The sequence below is a fragment of the Cydia pomonella genome, chromosome 9 (assembly GCF_033807575.1).
Source record: "Cydia pomonella isolate Wapato2018A chromosome 9, ilCydPomo1, whole genome shotgun sequence".
Taxonomy (NCBI): Eukaryota; Metazoa; Arthropoda; class Insecta; order Lepidoptera; family Tortricidae; genus Cydia; species Cydia pomonella.
Window position 1 is genome coordinate 19,581,400 of NC_084711.1, and position 20,740 is coordinate 19,602,139.

The 20,740-nt window shown below is 44.0% G+C and overlaps 1 protein-coding gene across 1 annotated transcript in view; it reads right to left on the reverse strand.

The window, feature by feature from the left end:
- LOC133521010 (protein HIRA) overlaps window positions 1–20,171 on the reverse strand; it is a 46,026-nt gene extending 25,855 nt beyond the window's left edge. The window contains 14 exon segments of the mRNA XM_061855732.1: window positions 2,214–2,282; window positions 2,360–2,507; window positions 3,190–3,348; window positions 4,677–4,804; window positions 7,096–7,232; window positions 7,235–7,403; window positions 9,075–9,169; window positions 10,350–10,518; window positions 12,518–12,678; window positions 13,520–13,628; window positions 16,233–16,390; window positions 18,306–18,470; window positions 19,232–19,405; window positions 19,908–20,171. Coding sequence (XP_061711716.1) covers window positions 2,214–2,282; window positions 2,360–2,507; window positions 3,190–3,348; window positions 4,677–4,804; window positions 7,096–7,232; window positions 7,235–7,403; window positions 9,075–9,169; window positions 10,350–10,518; window positions 12,518–12,678; window positions 13,520–13,628; window positions 16,233–16,390; window positions 18,306–18,470; window positions 19,232–19,405; window positions 19,908–19,944 — 1,878 coding nt within the window. The 5' untranslated portion in view covers window positions 19,945–20,171.
- Between the last annotated feature and the right edge of the window lie 569 nt (window positions 20,172–20,740).

The following is a 20,740-nucleotide window of genomic DNA, read 5'->3' on the forward strand; positions in this document are numbered from 1 at the left end:
GGGGACGCGCCGTTGTGTGTAGTGTGTGTACCTGCAGGCGCAGGGCCCCGGCGGCGCGCACGACGGGCCCGGCGCTGCCGAGCGCGGGGGCGGGCAGCGCCGGGAAGGCGGGGGGGGGGGGACGCGCCGTTGTGTGGAGAGTGTGTACCTGCAGGCGCAGGGCCCCGGCGGCGCGCACGACGGGCCCGGCGCTGCCGGGCGCGGGGGCGGGCAGCGCCTGGAAGGCGGGGGGGGGGGGACGCGCCGTTGTGTGTAGAGTGTGTACCTGCAGGCGCAGGGCCCCGGCGGCGCGCACGACGGGCCCGGCGCTGCCGAGCGCGGGGGCGGGCAGCGCCTGGAAGGCGGGGGGGGGGGGGACGCGCCGTTGTGTGTAGAGTGTGTACCTGCAGGCGCAGGGCCCCGGCGGCGCGCACGACGGGCCCGGCGCTGCCGCGCGCGGGGGCGGGCCGCGCCTGGAAGGCGGGGGGGGACGCGCCGTTGTGTATAGAGTGTGTACCTGCAGGCGCCGGGCCCCGGCGGCGCGCACGACGGGCCCGGCGCTGCCGAGCGCGGGGGCGGGCAGCGCCTGGAAGGCGGGGGGGGGCGCGCCGGTGTGTGTAGAGTGTGTACCTGCAGGCGCAGGGCCCCGGCGGCGCGCACGACGGGCCCGGCGCTGCCGAGCGCGGGGGCGGGCAGCGCCTGGAAGGCGGGGGGGGGGGACGCGCCGTTGTGTGTAGAGTGTGTACCTGCAGGCGCAGGGCCCCGGCGGCGCGCACGACGGGCCCGGCGCTGCCGAGCGCGGGGGCGGGCAGCGCCTGGAAGGCGGGGGGGGGGGACGCGCCGTTGTGTGTAGAGTGTGTACCTGCAGGCGCAGGGCCCCGGCGGCGCGCACGACGGGCCCGGCGCTGCCGAGCGCGGGGGCGGGCAGCGCCTGGAAGGCGGGGGGGGGGGACGCGCCGTTGTGTGTAGAGTGTGTACCTGCAGGCGCAGGGCCCCGGCGGCGCGCACGACGGGCCCGGCGCTGCCGAGCGCGGGGGCGGGCAGCGCCTGGAAGGCGGGGGGGGACGCGCCGTTGTGTATAGAGTGTGTACCTGCAGGCGCAGGGCCCCGGCGGCGCGCACGACGGGCCCGGCGCTGCCGAGCGCGGGGGCGGGCAGCGCCTGGAAGGCGGGGGGGGGACGCGCCGTTGTGTATAGAGTGTGTACCTGCAGGCGCAGGGCCCCGGCGGCGCGCACGACGGGCCCGGCGCTGCCGAGCGCGGGGGCGGGCAGCGCCTGGAAGGCGGGGGGGGGACGCGCCGTTGTGTATAGAGTGTGTACCTGCAGGCGCAGGGCCCCGGCGGCGCGCACGACGGGCCCGGCGCTGCCGCGCGCGGGGGCGGGCAGCGCCTGGAAGGCGGGGGGGGACGCGCCGTTGTGTATAGAGTGTGTACCTGCAGGCGCAGGGCCCCGGCGGCGCGCACGACGGGCCCGGCGCTGCCGAGCGCGGGGGCGGGCAGCGCCTGGACGGCGGGGGGGGACGCGCCGTTGTGTATAGAGTGTGTACCTGCAGGCGCAGGGCCCCGGCGGCGCGCACGACGGGCCCGGCGCTGCCGAGCGCGGGGGCGGGCAGCGCCGGGAAGGCGGGGGGGGACGCGCCGTTGTGTATAGAGTGTGTACCTGCAGGCGCAGGGCCCCGGCGGCGCGCACGACGGGCCCGGCGCTGCCGAGCGCGGGGGCGGGCAGCGCCTGGAAGGCGGGGGGGGGGGGACGCGCCGTTGTGTGTAGAGTGTGTACCTGCAGGCGCAGGGCCCCGGCGGCGCGCACGACGGGCCCGGCGCTGCCGAGCGCGGGGGCGGGCAGCGCCTGGAAGGCGGGGGGGGGGGACGCGCCGGTGTGTGTAGAGTGTGTACCTGCAGGCGCAGGGCCCCGGCGGCGCGCACGACGGGCCCGGCGCTGCCGAGCGCGGGGGCGGGCCGCGCCGGGAAGGCGGGGGGGGGGGGACGCGCCGTTGTGTGTAGAGTGTGTACCTGCCGGCGCAGGGCCCGGGCGGCGCGCACGCCGGGCCGGGCGCTGCCGCGCGGGGGGGCGGGCAGCGCCTGGAAGGCGGGGGGGGACGCGCCGTTGTGTATAGAGTGTGTACCTGCAGGCGCAGGGCCCCGGCGGCGCGCACGACGGGCCCGGCGCTGCCGAGCGCGGGGGCGGGCCGCGCCTGGACGGCGGGGGGGGACGCGCCGTTGTGTATAGAGTGTGTACCTGCAGGCGCAGGGCCCCGGCGGCGCGCACGACGGGCCCGGCGCTGCCGAGCGCGGGGGCGGGCAGCGCCTGGAAGGCGGGGGGGGACGCGCCGTTGTGTATAGAGTGTGTACCTGCAGGCGCAGGGCCCCGGCGGCGCGCACGACGGGCCCGGCGCTGCCGAGCGCGGGGGCGGGCAGCGCCTGGAAGGCGGGGGGGGACGCGCCGTTGCCACTCCTCTTCACTTGGACTTCTTCAGTTTTAGGACCGGGTAGGGAAGGTGCTGAGCGCTTGCGTAGTCGTTGGTCGAGGCCGCTATAAAAAAAATTAAACCATTTTTAAAATATAGAAAAAAAAAACCACGCTCTCTAGCACGAACCTTTGCCAGAAAATTTAACTAGCTAATTTCGAAATACACACTCTACTATTAAATTATCGACCCTGCTTAACTATGATTTATTAAGTAAACACTTTTTTAAAATATAAATGTAATTAATTACCATCATCAATTTCACCGATATAGCGACAAATTGTGCCAAACATACAATCCAACATTTTTACCAGTCTATGATTTAATTCGCCTCTTTGCAACACTTATTAAACTACACTCGAATATTTTTTTTTTTTGTTTTAATTTATTGAGAAACAAACAGTCTTAAAATAAACATATGAGCAACTTAGCTAATAGCTATGGATTGATTTCGTTATAGACCTATAGTTTCCTAATTTTAATACCATACAATATTATACCATATTCACGATAACCAGCCCCTATTACACACTTTAATTGCAATAAATTACATGGTAACATCCTAAAAAGGCCTGCTTTGATCTCTTTTACAACCTTCACTCGAAAATATATCAACAACTAAAAAATTAATAAATAAATATATTAACAACAGTAAATCTATACAAGTTTAAAAACACAATATATGTTCACTTCACTATACGAAATTCAAGAAATATTATGACATACAAAACCAACGAATACACTTACTTATCTGCACTCTTATTATGTTGACTGGAATTCCCATGATTGCTCACATTGGGATGAATCACTATGTCATCTCGCCTCTCCACTCGAATCCGAGATTTGCTCTGAGATGAAGTACTGAAACAGTTCTCTGTGCCGCTTGGCATTGAGCCCAGAGATTCACTGTAAATAATAAAATGTATCAATTACAGTCCTTGGACTCCTTCAAGGGTATAGAAGCAAAAAAGAATACATATTTTTGAAGTGAAAACTTTTGAAGTGAAAACTTCTTTAGCGGCGCTGTGCACTTTTTGTGATGGGGAATAAATGTTAAACTCGCGTCAGGTCACGTGACGTCAGATTGAAAATTGACAGACGGACACGTGACATCATGGTGACGTGCAAATTGAATGTCATCGAAGCCTGGTTACTTTTGAAAAATCGTATCTCATTCAAGTGTGACATTTGATTTTCTTCATATTCATCTTTGTTAATTGTATCTTTGTGTTGTTGGGTGTCCATGATTGTAGATACTCAAATTTTTCCTTACCAAAAAGTTAAATAACAGAAAAGAAGCGTGGTTGTTTTACTTAATATGATGGTGAACGATTCATTAACATTTACTGATTGTGTAGGCTGTAGTTGTTAAGTAAGCTCAATAAGGCTTGTGTTGAGGGTACATAGACAACGATATATATATAATATATAAATACTTATTACTTAAATATATAGAAAACACCCATGACTCAGGAAGAAATATCCATGCTCATCACACGAATAAATGCCCTTACCAGGATATGAACCCGGGACCATCGGCTTCACAGGCAGGGTCACTACCCACTAGGCCAGACCGGTCGTCGTGGCATAGACTGTGACGGATTTGTACAATTTGGATAGAAAAAAACGGCCAAATGCGAGTCGGACTCGCGCACCGAGGGTTCCGTACAAAAATTTACGGTTTTCGCAATTTTTCCTTTATCTGTGGTGCGTGTTCCTTTATTTTTCCTTTTTCGTGTGCGTGTGTGTGCTTTATGTATGCTGTGTGTACGTTGCTTCGTATAATAATAAGAAAAACCAAGTTCCAAGTTTCTAAGTTCACGGGAAGTACTCTGTAGGTTTTGATTCCCTTGCGAGTGTCGAAAATTTGCGGAAATTTGCGGCATAAACGGCTGTATCTTTTAATTGCGTTGGCTTAGAAGTTTGATTTTTTCACAGCTCCAAGGGACAGTAGACCTGAGTATTTGATATAAATTCCAACTTGACACCTCCACGCGCTTCTGAGAAAAGGGGTCTTGACAGACAGACAGACGGACGGACGGACAACAAAGTGATCCTATAAGGGTTCGATGTTTTCCTTTCGAGGTACGGAACCCTAAAAATGGCATCTAACTTAACTAAAGTACTTACTATACAAAGGTTGATATTGGGCTAAGCCCGCGCGCGCCAGTTGACTTTGGCGGCCAAAGAGGACCTGTTTGGTTGGTAAATATAATAATAAGAAAAATACTAACCTGGCCACCATAGTGAGCGGAATGAAAACGGGTGTGATTCGTCGCTTGCCATCTGAAGTGCGTGTTTCTATCTGTCGGTCCACTGGCCGCAGAGACACGGGCGATGCTGTGAGTGCTGGCTTAGATTGCTGAACAAAAATGAAATAAGTCATTTTAACAAATAACCGACTTCAGAAAATAGATAGCAATTAGTGTATGGTTACCATTAATGTCTTTTGAGTCTAAATTGAAGAACTCGGCTCGTTTTTACGAGACTCAGAGCTTAAAAAACTTCTGAGTCTTTTAAGTCCCGAGTCGAGTCCTTTATTGAGTCTTTTTTAAGCGCAACTCAAAAGGACTCGAGTCTCCGAATAAAGACTCAGTCAACAATTTTATAGGTTTTACCTAAACTACAGTAAAGGAAATAGGCGTTATTGTATGATTTATGTTATGTACACCCATGAATTTTACATAAAGACAACGCATTTCGAAGTTATTTATAAAAAAATACAAGTTCTCCGAAAAGGACTCAAGTCTCTACAAAGGACACGGGACTCTAATAAGTCGAAAATAACTCGAGTTTCGTCCTAATTATAAGAGTCTGAAAAACTGAGTCGAGTCTTAAAGCAGAGGGCTCAAAGGACTCGAGTCTTAACACATTCACTGCCAGACAAAACACGGCGCACTACCCCAGAAACCGGTGGTCTATAGCTGCGTACAAAACAACCCGCCCAGCGGGTTGTCCGGCATCTGAACAAAGTTCACGAGCGCCCACCAGGTGGGTTCCCGGCAGTGAATGTGTTAACCAACACTAATGGTTGCATCTACAGTCACATCGAGCGCAAATGCACGGGATACTATTAAAAAATCTTAAATCCCTACAGATGTGCCTATATTTGAAGAATTCCCTGGTTTCTCCAGGCTACCTTCATTAGACCCTGACCTGATGATAATCGGGAAAAATATGCAGTATCAAAAGTGTGGAGTCGATTTTTGTAAGATTGTACAGTAATATTTACTTATTCTACGAGTATATCAGTCTGCCGCAAATAGTAAGATTTGAAAGGGGCAAAATGGTTAGAGAAAGTTCGATATGAACGGACCAAGAATATCCAAGAAGTGTCATTGTTAGGTGTTAATTTACAAGTTTGAGAAAAGGCGTTTTGGGCGTAGAAACAAACTTTAACTGTTGTTTGGCCAGCGACTGTCTCATTTTAAACATAGACAGAGAGAATCATAATCATACTGTCTTTGTCTTACGCTAGTACTAGCACCCAAACGAAAGGGATGAGTATAGTTTTTGTTCTTATTTACTAACAAATTGGGTTTGCCACTATGGTTACCAAAGCACTACAAGAAGATACAGGGTGTTTTTTTAACCCTTTGTCATGTTTTGTGAGATCATTGTTTCTACAGCATAAAATAATTTTTGAATTATAAAAACATGATGACATTGGCTTGAAAAATGTAATGATGGTTAATTCTTTGTTTTCTTATTATTTGGCATAATTTTCACTGGATATGGCTCACAAATAGCAATAAATTGTGTATAAATGTATATAATTAATGTGTTGTGTAAATAGATGAATGTTGTTTATTACTCGTAATGTAAATTATTTTAAGAGTAATTTTAAAATTTGCATGCTGTCTTGAGATAGCGGATAAAGGTGGAACAATTATTAACCGTATTTTAAGACCTGTAACTAACCCTTTTTCTGCAAATAAAAATCTGAAATCTGAATATACATTTACTTATATTGTGCAACCAACCCCGAAGTAGTGAACAAAACATTGGCTGCTTCATATTCAGATATCGATGTTTCTCTGGGAGGAAATCTACCTGAGGCTTTTCAATGATGAGTGAGGCATCCCGACTGTCTCAACGCGTGTTAGGCTGCTCTCTAGTGAGCAGGATCTCTAGACACTCCACCAGCAAGTTGGAGAGAGCCGATTCGTTGGCCGGACACTTGCCCTAGATTTATCTAATACCTGATACTTTTCACTGATGAACGAGGTATCCCAACTGTCACGACGGGTGTCAGACTGCTCTCTAGCGAGCAGGATCTCCGGACACTCCACCAGCAAGTCGGAGAGAGCGGAGTCCTTGGCCAGACACTTGCCGTAGATTTATCTAACACCTGAGACTTTTCACTGATGAGTGAGGCATCCCGACTGTCTCAACGCGTGTTAGGCTGCTCTCTAGTGAGCAGGTTCTCCGAACACTCCACCAGCAAGCTGGAGAGAAAGGAGTCGTTGGCCGGACACTTGCCGTACATCACGAATAGATTACCGGAGATTTCACTGATGAGTGAGGCATCTCGACTGTCTCGACGAGTGTCAGGCTGCTCTCTAGCGAGCAGGATCTCCGGACACTCCACCAGCAAGCTGGAGAGAAAGGAGTCGTTGGCCGGACACTTGGCGTAGATCACAAATAGATTACCTGACACTTTTCACTGATGAGTGAGGCATCTCGACTGTCTCGACGAATGTCAGGCTGCTCTCTAGCGAGCAGGATCTCCGGACACTCCAACAGCAAGCTGGAGAGAAAGGAGTCGTTGGCCGGACACTTGCCGTAGATCACAAATAGATTACCTGAGACTTTTCACTGATGAGTGAGGCATCTCGGCTGTCTCGACGAATGTCAGGCTGCTCTCTAGCGAGCAGGATCTCCGGACACTCCACCAGCAAGTTAGAGAGTGCGGAGTCGTTGGCCGGACACTTGCCGTAGATTTTTTCGTAGAAGGCGTTCTGGAAGCATTTATTTACTTTTACTAATATTTCAATGAAATCTGCAAGAGAATCAAAACCATATCTCAGAGAATTCATATATTTAAGTTGCAACGGGCACAATGTATATATTTGTGTAATTATATATTTGTTCCTGAGTTGTGGATGTTATCTATGTTTATAAATATGTACATCATCACCTATTAGTCTAAAGACCGGTCTGGCCTAGTGGGTAGTGACCCTGCCTACGAAGCTGATGGTCCCGGGTTCAAATCCTGGTAAGGGCATGTATTCGTCTGATGAGCATGGATATTTTTTCCTGAGTCATGGGTGTTTTCTATGTATTTAAGTATTTATAAATATTTATATATTATATATATCGTTGTCTAAGTACCCTCAACACAAGCCTTATTGAGCTTACTGTGGGACTTAGTCAATTTGTGTAATAATGTCCTATAATATTTATTTATATTTATTAGTACCAATAGTACAAGCTTTGCTTAGTTTTGGGCTAGGTTGGTCGGTCCCTAATTATTTATTATGAATTTAATATTTGTAGAACCGATGATCGTAGAGGCAGGCTGTATAGGGCTGAATATACTTGTTTTCAAATATAAGGGCTGGAGATTCGGTAAATACGGCAGATGATCGGTTATAGGACTAGGTGATACCATTGTTAGTACTACAGAAATTCAAAAACCATGTTAGTACTTACTGTTTTAAGTAATTAAATGAACCAAACACACGAACACATGAAATTAAAATAAATTATGTTAAATTAAAATGTTAGAATTATAGGATTAATGTGAAAGTTATTAAGGACAGAAAAAGGAATACTAAAGCCACGTCTGTATTGCGTGCGATCCCTTCATACTCTATGAAATTAATATGCAAGACAATCCAGTTACTACAAAAGTAAAAGATTTCTTCTGTATGATATCTGATGTAAGTGTACATAATTAGGCATTAAAATACTCGTGTGATCCTTTTATGAAACTCATTTCATTCGTTTCATAAATCCACACTTGTATTTTAATGCCTTATTATGTAACAGTCACATATACTAGTATTACACATCTGCGTATTCTTTTGACTATTTTAAGGATAAGGTAGAGGTCCACCACACCGAATGCATAATAGAGAATATTACGCGAACCTCTGCGTAGGGGGCGCCACTACTACAATCCCTCAAAACCTGATGGTCTACCGCGAAACAAGAAAATCGAAATTTCGTCATCTAACCTCTCTATCACTCTTGCATATTCGAGCGATAAAGACGCATTTACATTTCGATTTTCATGTTTCCCGGGAGGCTCTTTGTAAACAAACCGCCTTGGTGCATCAATGTCTTATTTTATTATATGTGAAAACTTGTAAAAAAAATGGTTTAAGGCACAGTATGTATAAGTTACTCTATGGTTTACGATAGGAGCTAGTGTTGCCCTCTGGCGGCAGAACATTGCAGTAATATTCCCTATTTAGAACGGCTCTGGCCATGCGTTAACCCCCGCGACTCGAGAACGTTCTCACTTTTGTATAGTAAATGTTCTCGCTCGAGAATATTTCCCATAGTAAATTGAGAACATTTTCGAGGACGGCAGAAGTATACACGCAACGCTGTCGGTGTGAACATTGATATATAATTCCACGCAAAACAATCAGTGCATGAAAGTGCGTGTATTGATTTTATACCTTTTCATCCAATGTGAGAGGTGTGCCAATCTCCTTGTTGGTGAACTGTATGCAAGCGACTGTACCATCTGAACTGCATGCGAGGAGATTCAAACCTGAAACATATTATTATTATTATTATTATTATTATATATTAATGCACAGGCAGCTTAAATTTACGATTGATGGTAGTTTAACCCTTCAACTCCCAGAAGTCGATACTTGAAAACCAAAAAAACGCTCTTGATGGTTTAAGCTTGGAATTTAATTTCAATTCACTAGCTGACGCAATATCAAGTTTATGGGAAACAGGGTCTTTCACACACACCATCAGAGCTCCATGACAGATCCAACACACTATCTCTGAAGAGATTATGTAATATTACCAGAGATCGCTTAAACGACGTCAACCAGATAGATAACGCTCTGTCTCTGGCACCGACGGCCGCGCAGCAACATTTCTTGTTTGAATACTATTTTAAACTCGATATCTAGTCAATGGGGAATGTGTTCCACGCTCACCATCAGAGCTCCATGACAGATCTAATACACTATCGCTGAAGAGATCATGTATTACAACCAGAGGTCGCTTCAAAGATATCAACCAGATAGATAACGCTCTGTTTCTCGCTCCAACGGCCGCGCAGCAACATTTCTTGCCATAATACTATTTTAAACTCGATATCTAGTAGATAGGTAACGTGTTTCTCACTCACCATCAGAGCTCCATGACAGATCCAACACACTGTTGCTGAAGAGATCATGTACTACAACCAGAGGTCGCTTCTACGACGTCAACCAGATAGATAACGCCCTGTCTTTGGCAGCGACGGCCGCGTAGCAACACGACTTGCTTGGATGCTATTTTAAACTAGATATCTAGTCGATGGGGAATGTGTTACATACTCACCATCAGAGCTCCATGACAGATCCAACACACTCTCGCCAAAGAGATCATGTACTACAACCAGAGGTCGCTTCAAAGACATCAACCAGATAGATAACGCTCTATCTCTGGCACCGACGGCCGCGCAGCAACACTTCTTGCTTTAATACTATTTTAAACTCGATATCTAGTCGATGGGGAATGTGTTTCACACTCACCATCAGAGCTCCATGACAGATCCAACACTATCGCTGAAGAGATCGAGCACTACAACCAGAGGTCGCTTCAACGACGTCAACCAGATAGATAACGCTCTGTCTCTGGCACCGACGGCCGCGCAGTAACACTTCTTGCCATAATACTATTTTAAACTCGATATCTAGTCGATAAGTAACGTGTTTCTCACTTACCATCAGAGCTCCATGACAGATCCAACACACTGTCGCTGAAGAGATCATGTACTACAACCAGAGGTCGCTTCAGAGACGTCAACCAGATAGATAACGCTCTGTCTCTGGCTCCAACGGCAGCGCAGCAACATTTCTTGCCTTCCTTCACGAATATGTTGTTGTTGAAGCGCTGTGGACAATGCACGTGTCATTATTACATTCCGAGGTCGTAAACAGAATAGGAGTATGTGGGTTAGTACGGGTAATATCTGACACATGTGTGTACACCACATTGTCTACAGATGCGACCAAAAACTACGTCCATCACGTCATAATTTGTATAATACGTGTCATCCGCGATGACGTGCAGATTTGTCAAATCTGAACTTTTTTAACATGACAATTCGAGTCGAGGCACGCGTCTTCGTGAATGACACGATCTAATTACATTATACATTATTTAAGTTTCCACGATTGTCAGTTAGCTAGGCCCTAATTAGTTTACCTATATACAGGTTGTAAATTTAGCCACCTGCAATAATTTACGGGCTGAATATACAAGGTGGCCAAAAAATATGTGCATTCCCGTTGCCAGGGAGGTGTTGGGATTATACTGAGCAACTTTTACTATGGGACCAACCCCGAATTCGCGAAAAATTTTTTTACCCTCCCATAAGAAATGGACCAGCTAAAATGTATGAAACAGCCAAGAATTTTTTTCGCGGTTTCAGGGTTGATCGCATGATAAAAGATGCTCAGTATAAGCTCAAAACCTCCCTGGCAACGGGAATGCACATATTTTTTGGCCACCTTATTTATTTATTTATTTAATCTTTATTGCACAAAACATGAAGGTACAAATGGCGGACTTAATGCCTTAAAGCATTCTCTACCAGTCAACCAATGGGTTAAACCAGAAAGACTAAGTAGGTGCAGTGTCTTTTTAAGTAAATGAATTTGTAACCGAGACTATATATTAATATAAACTATATATAGATAAACTTACACATATACTTAATACAAATAAACATACATATATTAATATATACATAATTATACCATTAGTTATTTAGTATTAGTTATTTTTGACGACCGGTTTGGCCTAGTGGGTAGTGACCCTGCCTACGAAGCTGATGGTCCCGGGTTCAAATCCTGGTAAGGGCATTTATTCGTGTGATGAGCATGGATATTTGTTCCTGAGTCATGGGTGTTTTCTATGTATTTAAGTATTTATAAATATTTATATATTATATATATCGTTGTCTAAGTACCCTCAACACAAGCCTTATTGAGCTTACTGTGGGACTTAGTCAATTTGTGTAATAATGTCCTATAATATTTATTTATTTATTTATTTATTTATACCAAGTGTGAATCATTAAGATGATGAAGAAGAAAGTTTGTCAAGGAAATACTTGCGCAACATGCGCTTGAATGTGAATTTGGTCTGCGCTTGTCTGATAGAGAGTGGAAGAACGTTCCAAAGTCTGATTGCCTGGACAGTGAAAGAATTGGACATGAAACCAGTTCGGTGTTGAGGGACAATGAGCTTAAGACTACGGGAAGAGCGAAGATCTGTGCCTGGACGTGGGGTAACAAATTTAAATTTCGAACGGAGATAATCTGGGGCGGACGAATCAAACAAGATTTTATAGGTCATACTGAGCAACTTTTACTATGGGACCAATACCGCAATCGCAGAAATAGAATTGACTCTGACTCTGACACAAAACATCAACATCAGCCAGCCAAAGTGTATGGGACAGTCAATTTTTTTTTTCGCAATTTCGGGGTTGGCCCTATAGTAAAAGTTGCACTGTATGACCTATTTCACCCCGTAAATTATTTCAGGTGACCATACTCTGTATCTTTAGGTATTTAAATAAAAGTAAACAAAATCTACCCTCAAATAGCTCCTTAAGCCAGTAGAGGGTAGATGAAAACATTACATAATCAAATAATGTAGGTTAAAGTCAGGTCGCTCAGTGACAGATCCAAGCAGTTATGTATTTGGTTCGCTAACAAATAAATGTTATAATTACCCGAAAATGTACAAATTGCTTGTTTACTTTTATTTAAATACCTAAAGATACAGAGTATAAATTTACACCCTGTATAGTATGATGAAACATGTTCTACGCCTTGTTTCTCGTAAGTTTACACACTGTATATTATTCTATAGCACTCACAGCGCAAGTGACAGCCTTTCTATGTCCGACGAAGTCCTTGTCGCACCGCCAGCCGTCCCTTTCTACCACTTGTGCGGTGGGACCACCACCGTTTATAGCGTGCGCGGACAACACGTATTGGCCGTCGGGGGACCAGGAGAGGCGGAGCACGTGAGTTGTGCCTAGGGAAAAAGTTTTTAATAGTTATTTGTTTTACTAGGGGGGAAATTTGTTGTTTTTTTTTTCTATACTACGTCGGTGGCAAACAAGCATACGGCCCGCCTGATGGTAAGCAGTCTCCGTAGCCTATGTACGCCTGCAACTCCAGAGGATTTACATGCGCGTTGCCGACCCTAAACCCGCCTCCCCTCGTTGAGCTCTGGCACCCTTACTCACCGGCAGGAACACAACACTATGAGTAGGGTCAAGTGTTATTTGGCTGCTGTTTTCTGTAAGGTGGTGGTACTTCCCTAGTTGGGCTCTGCTCTAGATCTGGAATGACATCCACTGGCTGTGCCCTATCACACAAAGCGAGATGACATTCACAATGCCCATACCTCTCTTATGGACGTAGTTTAAGGACGTACCCGGGTCCATGTTTAACTGCTTGTGCTTATATTGGGAGGTCCTCCCACTTATTGATTTTTAACAAATTAAACACATATCAGTGAAAGAATAAGGATCAAAGTCAAATGGCGTTCTATAAGTTTTAATCATGTGTTGAAAGATGGTAGTAAATTTACTGATACTACAGAATTTTCTTTGACCAACCACCTATATTTCAAATTCTCTTTGGTAGTAGTGTAATGGACGACGATCTGACAAAGCAGCTTATTCAACGGAATTGTGTCAGAAAAAAAGGCATTACCTACTACTACCAAACTAAACTCTGAAATTTGAAGATTGATAAATAGTAAACTAAATCAATTGAATTTGGAAATATTAACAAATAGCGATAAAGTCCACTGACCAAACCGTACACCAACTTTATCTTTGAAATAGTAGTAAAATAGCGTTAGTTACCACCACACTCTTCAAAAGGCTCCGTAATGACAGTTTCTTGCGCCCAGTCAGCAGTCTTCCACACCCGCAGTGATTTGTCGTCCGACTGCGATGCTAAATATTTTCCAACCTGAAAAAAAAAACATTGAACGTAAAAAAAAAATACATGTTGATCATCTTCCTCGCGTTGTCCCGGAATTTTGCCACGGCTCATGTGACCCTGGGATCCGCTTGGCAACTAATCCCAAGAATTAGCGTAGGCAGTAGTTTTTACGAAATCGACTGCCATGACCTTCCAACCCAGACTAAATTTGGCCTTATTGAGATAAGTCCGGTTTCCTCACGATGTTTTCCTTCACCGAAAAGCGACTGGTAAATATCAAATGATATTTCGTACTAAAGTTCCAAAAAACTCATTGGTATGAGTTGCATGCTCTTACTGGTAGGCCACCAGCGCTTCTTTAATTTACATGTTAATCTTTGCACTACATTAATTGTACGTTTTAACTAAGGTACTTTTTATCACTCACAACACAGTGGCGGATTAACCGAACAGCAGAAAAAGCATATGCTAAGGGCCCCGCGCCCAGGGGGGCCCCGCACTCCGACCCTGACCATGCGATTTCGGCACGCGGAACCAGCCAAGTTCAAGTAGAACTCGCACTCCGCGGATCCTGTACTATCACATTTTATTTACAATGTATTTGTTTCGTAAGTCAGTAACAACATTGATCAATTATTATTATTTGTTATTATCATATATTTTTCTTTATGACGATACCAAATTAAAATAATTTTTAGGCTTACGCAAAGACCAAGAGCAGAGTTTAGCATAAAACCGAAGGTGCAGTGTCTCAAAACTTTTGTGCATGGCTAAGCTGCAGGAATCAGCAAAGCTCGGAAACGAACAAAAGAAGATACTGTGTTAAAAAACATATTAGTGAAAAGCAAGGAAGGATGATTTATTTATTTATTATTTCAAATAACACATTGCACCTTACAGCTAATGCCTAATGATGATCAGCTTTGAGCCCGTAGTAGGCCAAAGGACGCGCTCCTCTACGGCTGGCCGAGCGCCCAAAATATGCCGAGTTGCTGCAAAGCCGTTATAAAAAAAAAAAACAGCGGGGCCCCTATGCAGGGCTTTGCATTCGCGTAGGCCGGGTGTAAAACCCTACATAGGGCCCGATACCCAAAGCATCCCAGCAAGGCGCACTTTCGAGCAAGAACTAAGGCCGAGCATCAGGCGAGCCAAGATCACATTGGTTCAATTCCAAACTTCTGTTCTCCTGCAATTCAGCCTTTGCATGGCGGCGCGCCGCGATAGAACGCTCCGGGCCTCCGCCCTTATACGGAGCTCGGCCTACGGCCTCGTTCACACTCTGGCATTGGTTTCATTCTAGGCTCTGCTTTCCTGCAGCTTGGCCTTCAGCTTCACACGGGAATGCTACGAAATCGTTTGGTCCGGATATTCAGCTCGTGGGGCTCAGCCTTCGGCCTTGTTTTTTGGCTCACTTAGCCGTTAGTTCCCACTCCTTATTGTAGATCCGACTCGCGTTTCACCTATTTTTACAAGTTTTTATTAAACTTAATACCTAATATTGATGTTGTTAAACAGTATCCCTACATGCTTTTATTTAACTTGCAATACTCGTAAGTTGTTCAAAATCTGCAAACTATTTTTTTGACCATTTGTCAAAACTTGTTGTTAAAAATTCACTTACTAGGGAAAAATCGGTGACAATACAATGTTGATGAACCGAAGGTTAGTAGGAAACCTATACTTATAGAAGAAAGAAACTGTGATAAAATAACAACAACTAACAACTTCATTAAGATTAGGCACTTTTATAATGGCTAAATAAAATAAATAAATAAAAATCTTTCGGAGCGATTATTTCCGAAAGTAATAATAAAAAAGGTTTTTGGAGACCGTTATTTGTTTTGAAAGACCTTATCCAACCATATGCCACAACATAGGGTCAAAGCAAAAAAAAAACAAAGAAAAAATATTTTGTATGGGAGGTACCCTAATTTTTGTATAGTTTTTATTTTACCGTTCTGTCGCAATGCATGATTTATGTATCCATGCCAAATTACGGCTATCGCTAAACTAGCACTAACGATCGCGGAGCAAACCCTCGGACAGACGGACATGGTGAAACTATAAGAGTTTCCAGGTGACTACGAAACCCTAAAAAATACACTGCATAACATGATAAAAACTAATTGAGAACGAGTCGAAAAATATTAAGACATCGTAAAAATGTTGTGATGGTACTGAATCCTCGGGGTGCGGGTCCGACTCGCACTTAATCATATTTTTTTTCGAACCAGGGGGCCCCGCAAGCTAATGTGCTAAGGGCCCCGCGCCTTCTTAATCCGCCCCTGTCACAACAGTTTATACTCTGGTTGTCATTGCTTTGCCTGACAGTTAAAAGAAATATACAACCCTCAACTTAGCTTAGCGCTGCTATATGGGGGTTTTCGGGGGGCGAAAAATCAATCTAGCTAGGTCTTAACTTTGGGAAAACGCGCATTTTTGAGTTTTTATATGTTTTCCGAGCAATGCTCGGTCCCCCAGATATTATTTATAATAAAATAAAATAAAATAATAAAATAAATATTATAGGACATTATTACACAAATTGACTAAGTCCCACAGTAAGCTCAATAAGGCTTGTGTTGAGGGTAACAAGAGAGGGAGGGATAATATAACAAGGAAACAACTTACAGGATCCCAAGCAACGCCCTTCACCAATCCAGTATGCCCGTTAAGCACACAGACCATCTCGGGGAATTTCTCCGCGTTCCAGATAATGATGGTGTTGTCCACACTGCAGCTGGCCAGCCACTTGTCCAGCGGAGACCAGGCCAGGTCAAGAACATCGCCTGAAAGATTGTTACGCGGTTATTATACTTAGGGCCCTTGCACACCGCGTCTTTTTAACGCGCGTTCCCAAAACGCGCGTCGACGGGGCGTTTTTCATTCCATGAAGCAGTTTGCGTTTGTCGCGATACAAAACTACAAACGCGCGTTAACGGCGCGTGTTGTTTTGACCGCTGGGGTTTCCTAGTCTGTACTAAAAAAAAACAGCAGGCTGCACTCCGGGAGTGCCGGCAGAAGTGAAAACTTGAATATTAACGTTGTGCATTTTTGTTATTTTGGAATGGTTAGGGAATAATTTTGCACGAATTTCTTTAATTATCAGTATAAAATGTCTATCACTTATGTCGTATAATACAATATTCATTTATTGCGCTACGCTATCATATACAAACATGACAATTTAACTAACTAACTAAACTAACTATCGTGGCGCAGTGATCCAAAGGATCCAAAGAGGGTCTTGGCCTCCAAAACGAGAGAATGCCACCTGTCCCGATCCTGTGCCACTTCCTGCCAGTTGTCGGCTTTGAGTTGGCACAGATCCGCCTGTACACTGTCGCTCCAGCGGTATCTGGGCCGACCCACTGGACGGCGACCAGTCGGTTGTCCCAAATAAGCTCTCTTAACACCTCGATCCTCACCCATCCTCAGTAAATGGCCGAACCAGCGAAGTCTTACAATTATTTAATATCGGTCAACTGGCTCCAATGATATTGTAACAGTTTTTCGATCGTTTCACGTGTCCGTCTTACGAATTTTCAATGTGACGAATCTGTCGGTCACGTGACCTGTCGCGAGTTTAACATTTTTTCCCCATCACAAAAAGTGCACAGCGCCGCTAAAGAGTTTTCACTTCAAAAATGCATTTGGCTAGCGCGTCTGTATCGATACAAACGCGCGTTGCAAGCGCGTTGCAGAGGCACTGATATTTGTAGTACTTTTATTTAATTTTGAACTTAAGGTTGACCATTTTTGGACTGAGCGTACCTATCAAGAATATACGCACACATGTGCGTAGCTAAAGATGCCTAAACAACACACTAGAACAACAAAAGTCGGTATTTCTGCTGTGTTTGTGTCGCCTCTATAAAATTACTTTATTTTATTTATTGAACACAATGCAAGCTTACAGTTTTAGACGAATTCACTTACACGCTAGGAAAACAGATAAAGATTTAGATGCAGTGCTGTGCTCTAGGGAGGGATGCTCTAAGTTTTAATAAACATGCCCATGCTAGGTGTATCAATTAGGTATTTTAAGATTGTGCAAAATATTAACAATCGCCTACTTTTTAGGGTTCCGTAGCCAAATGGCAAAAAACGGAACCCTTATAGATTCGTCATGTCCGTCTGTCTGTCCGATTCTGTCACAGCCACTTATTTACTTTATTCCAGTCAATTATTTCCATTAGAATCTATTGGTACTTCATTCGAAAATTCGTATATCCCTCTCCCTCTTGAACCTCGCACACCGTGACTTTTTACGCGCCGTCGAGGCGCGTTTTAGGAACGCGCCATCAACGCGAGCTTGTATTGATACAAACGCGCGTTGACGGCGCAAAGGTCTACAAGCTGCGTCTGACTTGGGTGGGATACGCGTGTCTGTCGATACAATTGTGCGTTGACGGCGTGTTAAAAGGCCGCAGTCCGCATAGGCCCTTATTATGCCTGTATAACTCATATTTATTATTTAATAAGCAGGCAGGCAGTAATGACAATTGATTTGGCCTGTATCCAGTAATCATAAAGAAAGTTATCATGAAAAAGGGGTAGATATAATATGCTTGCCTAATCTATTTTTAAACTGGTTCACATTTTGTGCTGAAACCATGTCTTCTGGCAGAATTTTTAGTACAGACTTTTTCTGTTTGCTTGACAGTAGGAGGTACAAGTTTTTTCCAAATAATTTACACATACCTGCATGACCTCTCAAAGTAGCTATACACCTCCACGTCTCAGCTTTCAGCTTCCCTGGAGTGCCATTGGCAACCACACTGAGTCCCCACACCATGACCAGCCTGTCGTCTCCACCGGAAGCCAGGTATCGGCCTGCATTGCTCCATCGAACACAGTTGACACAGGCTGTAAGAATTGTTTTATTTCATTTATATTTCAGCATTGTTGATTTACTCTAATAGAGATTTGCAGAGATTTGGATGCTAATTGCATTTTTACAAGCTTTTATTTATCTTGCAATGTATGTTTTGCAACATTTAAATTTTTTTGACCACTGGTCTGGCCTAGTGGGTAGTAACCCTGCCTATGAAGATAGTCCCTGGTTCAAATTCAAAGAGCATTTATTCGTGTAGTGAACATGGATATTTGTTCCTGAATCATGGGTGTTTTCTATGTATTTAAGTATTCATAAATATTTATATATTATATATATTGTTGTCTAAGTACCCACAACACAAGCCTTATTGAGCTTACTGTGGGACTTTAGTCAATTTGTGTAATAATGTCCTATAATATTTATTTATTATTTTTGTATGTAAGTGTGTACAGGCAAATCTTGCAAGTTAAATTAGACCCACTTCCAATTATTCAATTGTGCTGAAATTTCACACACATTATTATTATTATTTTATTGGATACATTAGCAGCTCTTGGAGCTGATATGTGTATATCGCGGCACTTGTGTTTAATTTCCGGTTTATTTAAGTTCTAAAATGTGTATCTAGTCTATTACTGAAAGAGTTCACCGATGGTGCATTAACAAGTTTCTGGTACAGAGTTCTGTACATTTAATTAGTTTTACAGAGTGTCCTCTCAACCTTACATTCTGGCTTGATATGTCTAAGCATCTCGCATAACTTGTATTTCAAAGTGCAGAACAAGCTCACCCAAATGATTGTCCATCTGGCACAACATTTTCGGTACATTGGGGTCCACCTCCACATTTTCATACAGGACAGAGTTCAAGTTCCACACAACCACTCGCCCAGAGTCTCCGCCCTGTCCGCCAGTGGCAAACCTCTTCCCCGTAGGATGGATGTCCACAGAAAATATTGGCTTATCTGAAAACAAGTTATATAATTTAACACCATTCCACAAATGACTTTACTTGCTAATGGCACTGTATTTTTCAGGGAGGCAACTAAGTCAAGCCAAAAAAATTTAAGATCAATTTTTTTTAGATATATTGAGAGCAAGACTCGTAAAATGCTTACTTAAACTTATATTGCGAGCCAGAAATTTATTTATATAGTTATAATTTGAATGAACTTCTCATCCAATTGCTAGAATAAATCAAAAAGCGTTGGTCAAACGTTAAATACCAAATAAATAGCAACCCACCCTTTAAAACTAATTCGGTATTTAATTAACATTATTTAAATAACATCATGAACTTTAGTAAAATAAATAATGGCTTCCAGTGATTATATTTAAAGGTAATAATATTTTACATTGTGCTAATTCTGTCCTATTGTTATTGTTGCAACTGCAAGGCAAGTGCAGTTTAGAAAGGGTCGTTAACATTTTAGGGATTTAAAAAGTGCGAAATATTAATGAACTTACCATCATGATTAACCCAACTGGGTTTTAGAAGCTTCATTTATACTTTATGTTAATCAAATACGGTAAAAATGTATAGAATTGATGGTTAAAATTCACTATTTATCTCAAGAAGGGCTGACAGTGACATTGCCGGCATAACTAGAACCGTTCCGAAACTTAGATTCAATAATAGCGCCAAACTTGATAATTTATTTTTAATTAAGTATGAAGATTTTCAAAATGAATTAATATGAAATCAATGAGTAACATTTATTTAAAGTTATTTTCGATGTACTTTATATATGTTCTACTAACAATAAAGTAAATAAAAATATATATCTGTATTATAATGGGTACGAATGTTTAATTTCAGAACATGCGCGTGCTTTTAGTATTGCCATACTAAATTAATCGACTTGTTTTATTAGGGTTCCGTTTACAGATAGCTTAACGGAACCCTTTTTATATAGAGGCTGTTCGGAAAGAGAAAAGTAGTGGAATGTATTGGGCCCCATACTTTCTACGACTCTTCTCTTTCCGCACAGACTCTAGTCTCTAGTATAAATTACGTTTGCTAAGAAATTACTACTACTAAGGGAAGGAACTTATCAAACATATACCTACCATAGCTAAGTTATCTTTATACTGGGATCATCTTAAATATTTTAAGTACATAATATTTATGAAGGAAATCGTTTTCCATTACACGAACTATCAGAACATTGTTAACAATATTTAAAATATAAAAATAATAGTTTAAGTGTAAAACTACCAAAAATCGACTACTTTTGGCAATTCAAAACAAGTACCTAAGTATTTTTTACATTTCATATATTCTGATATTCCATAACACG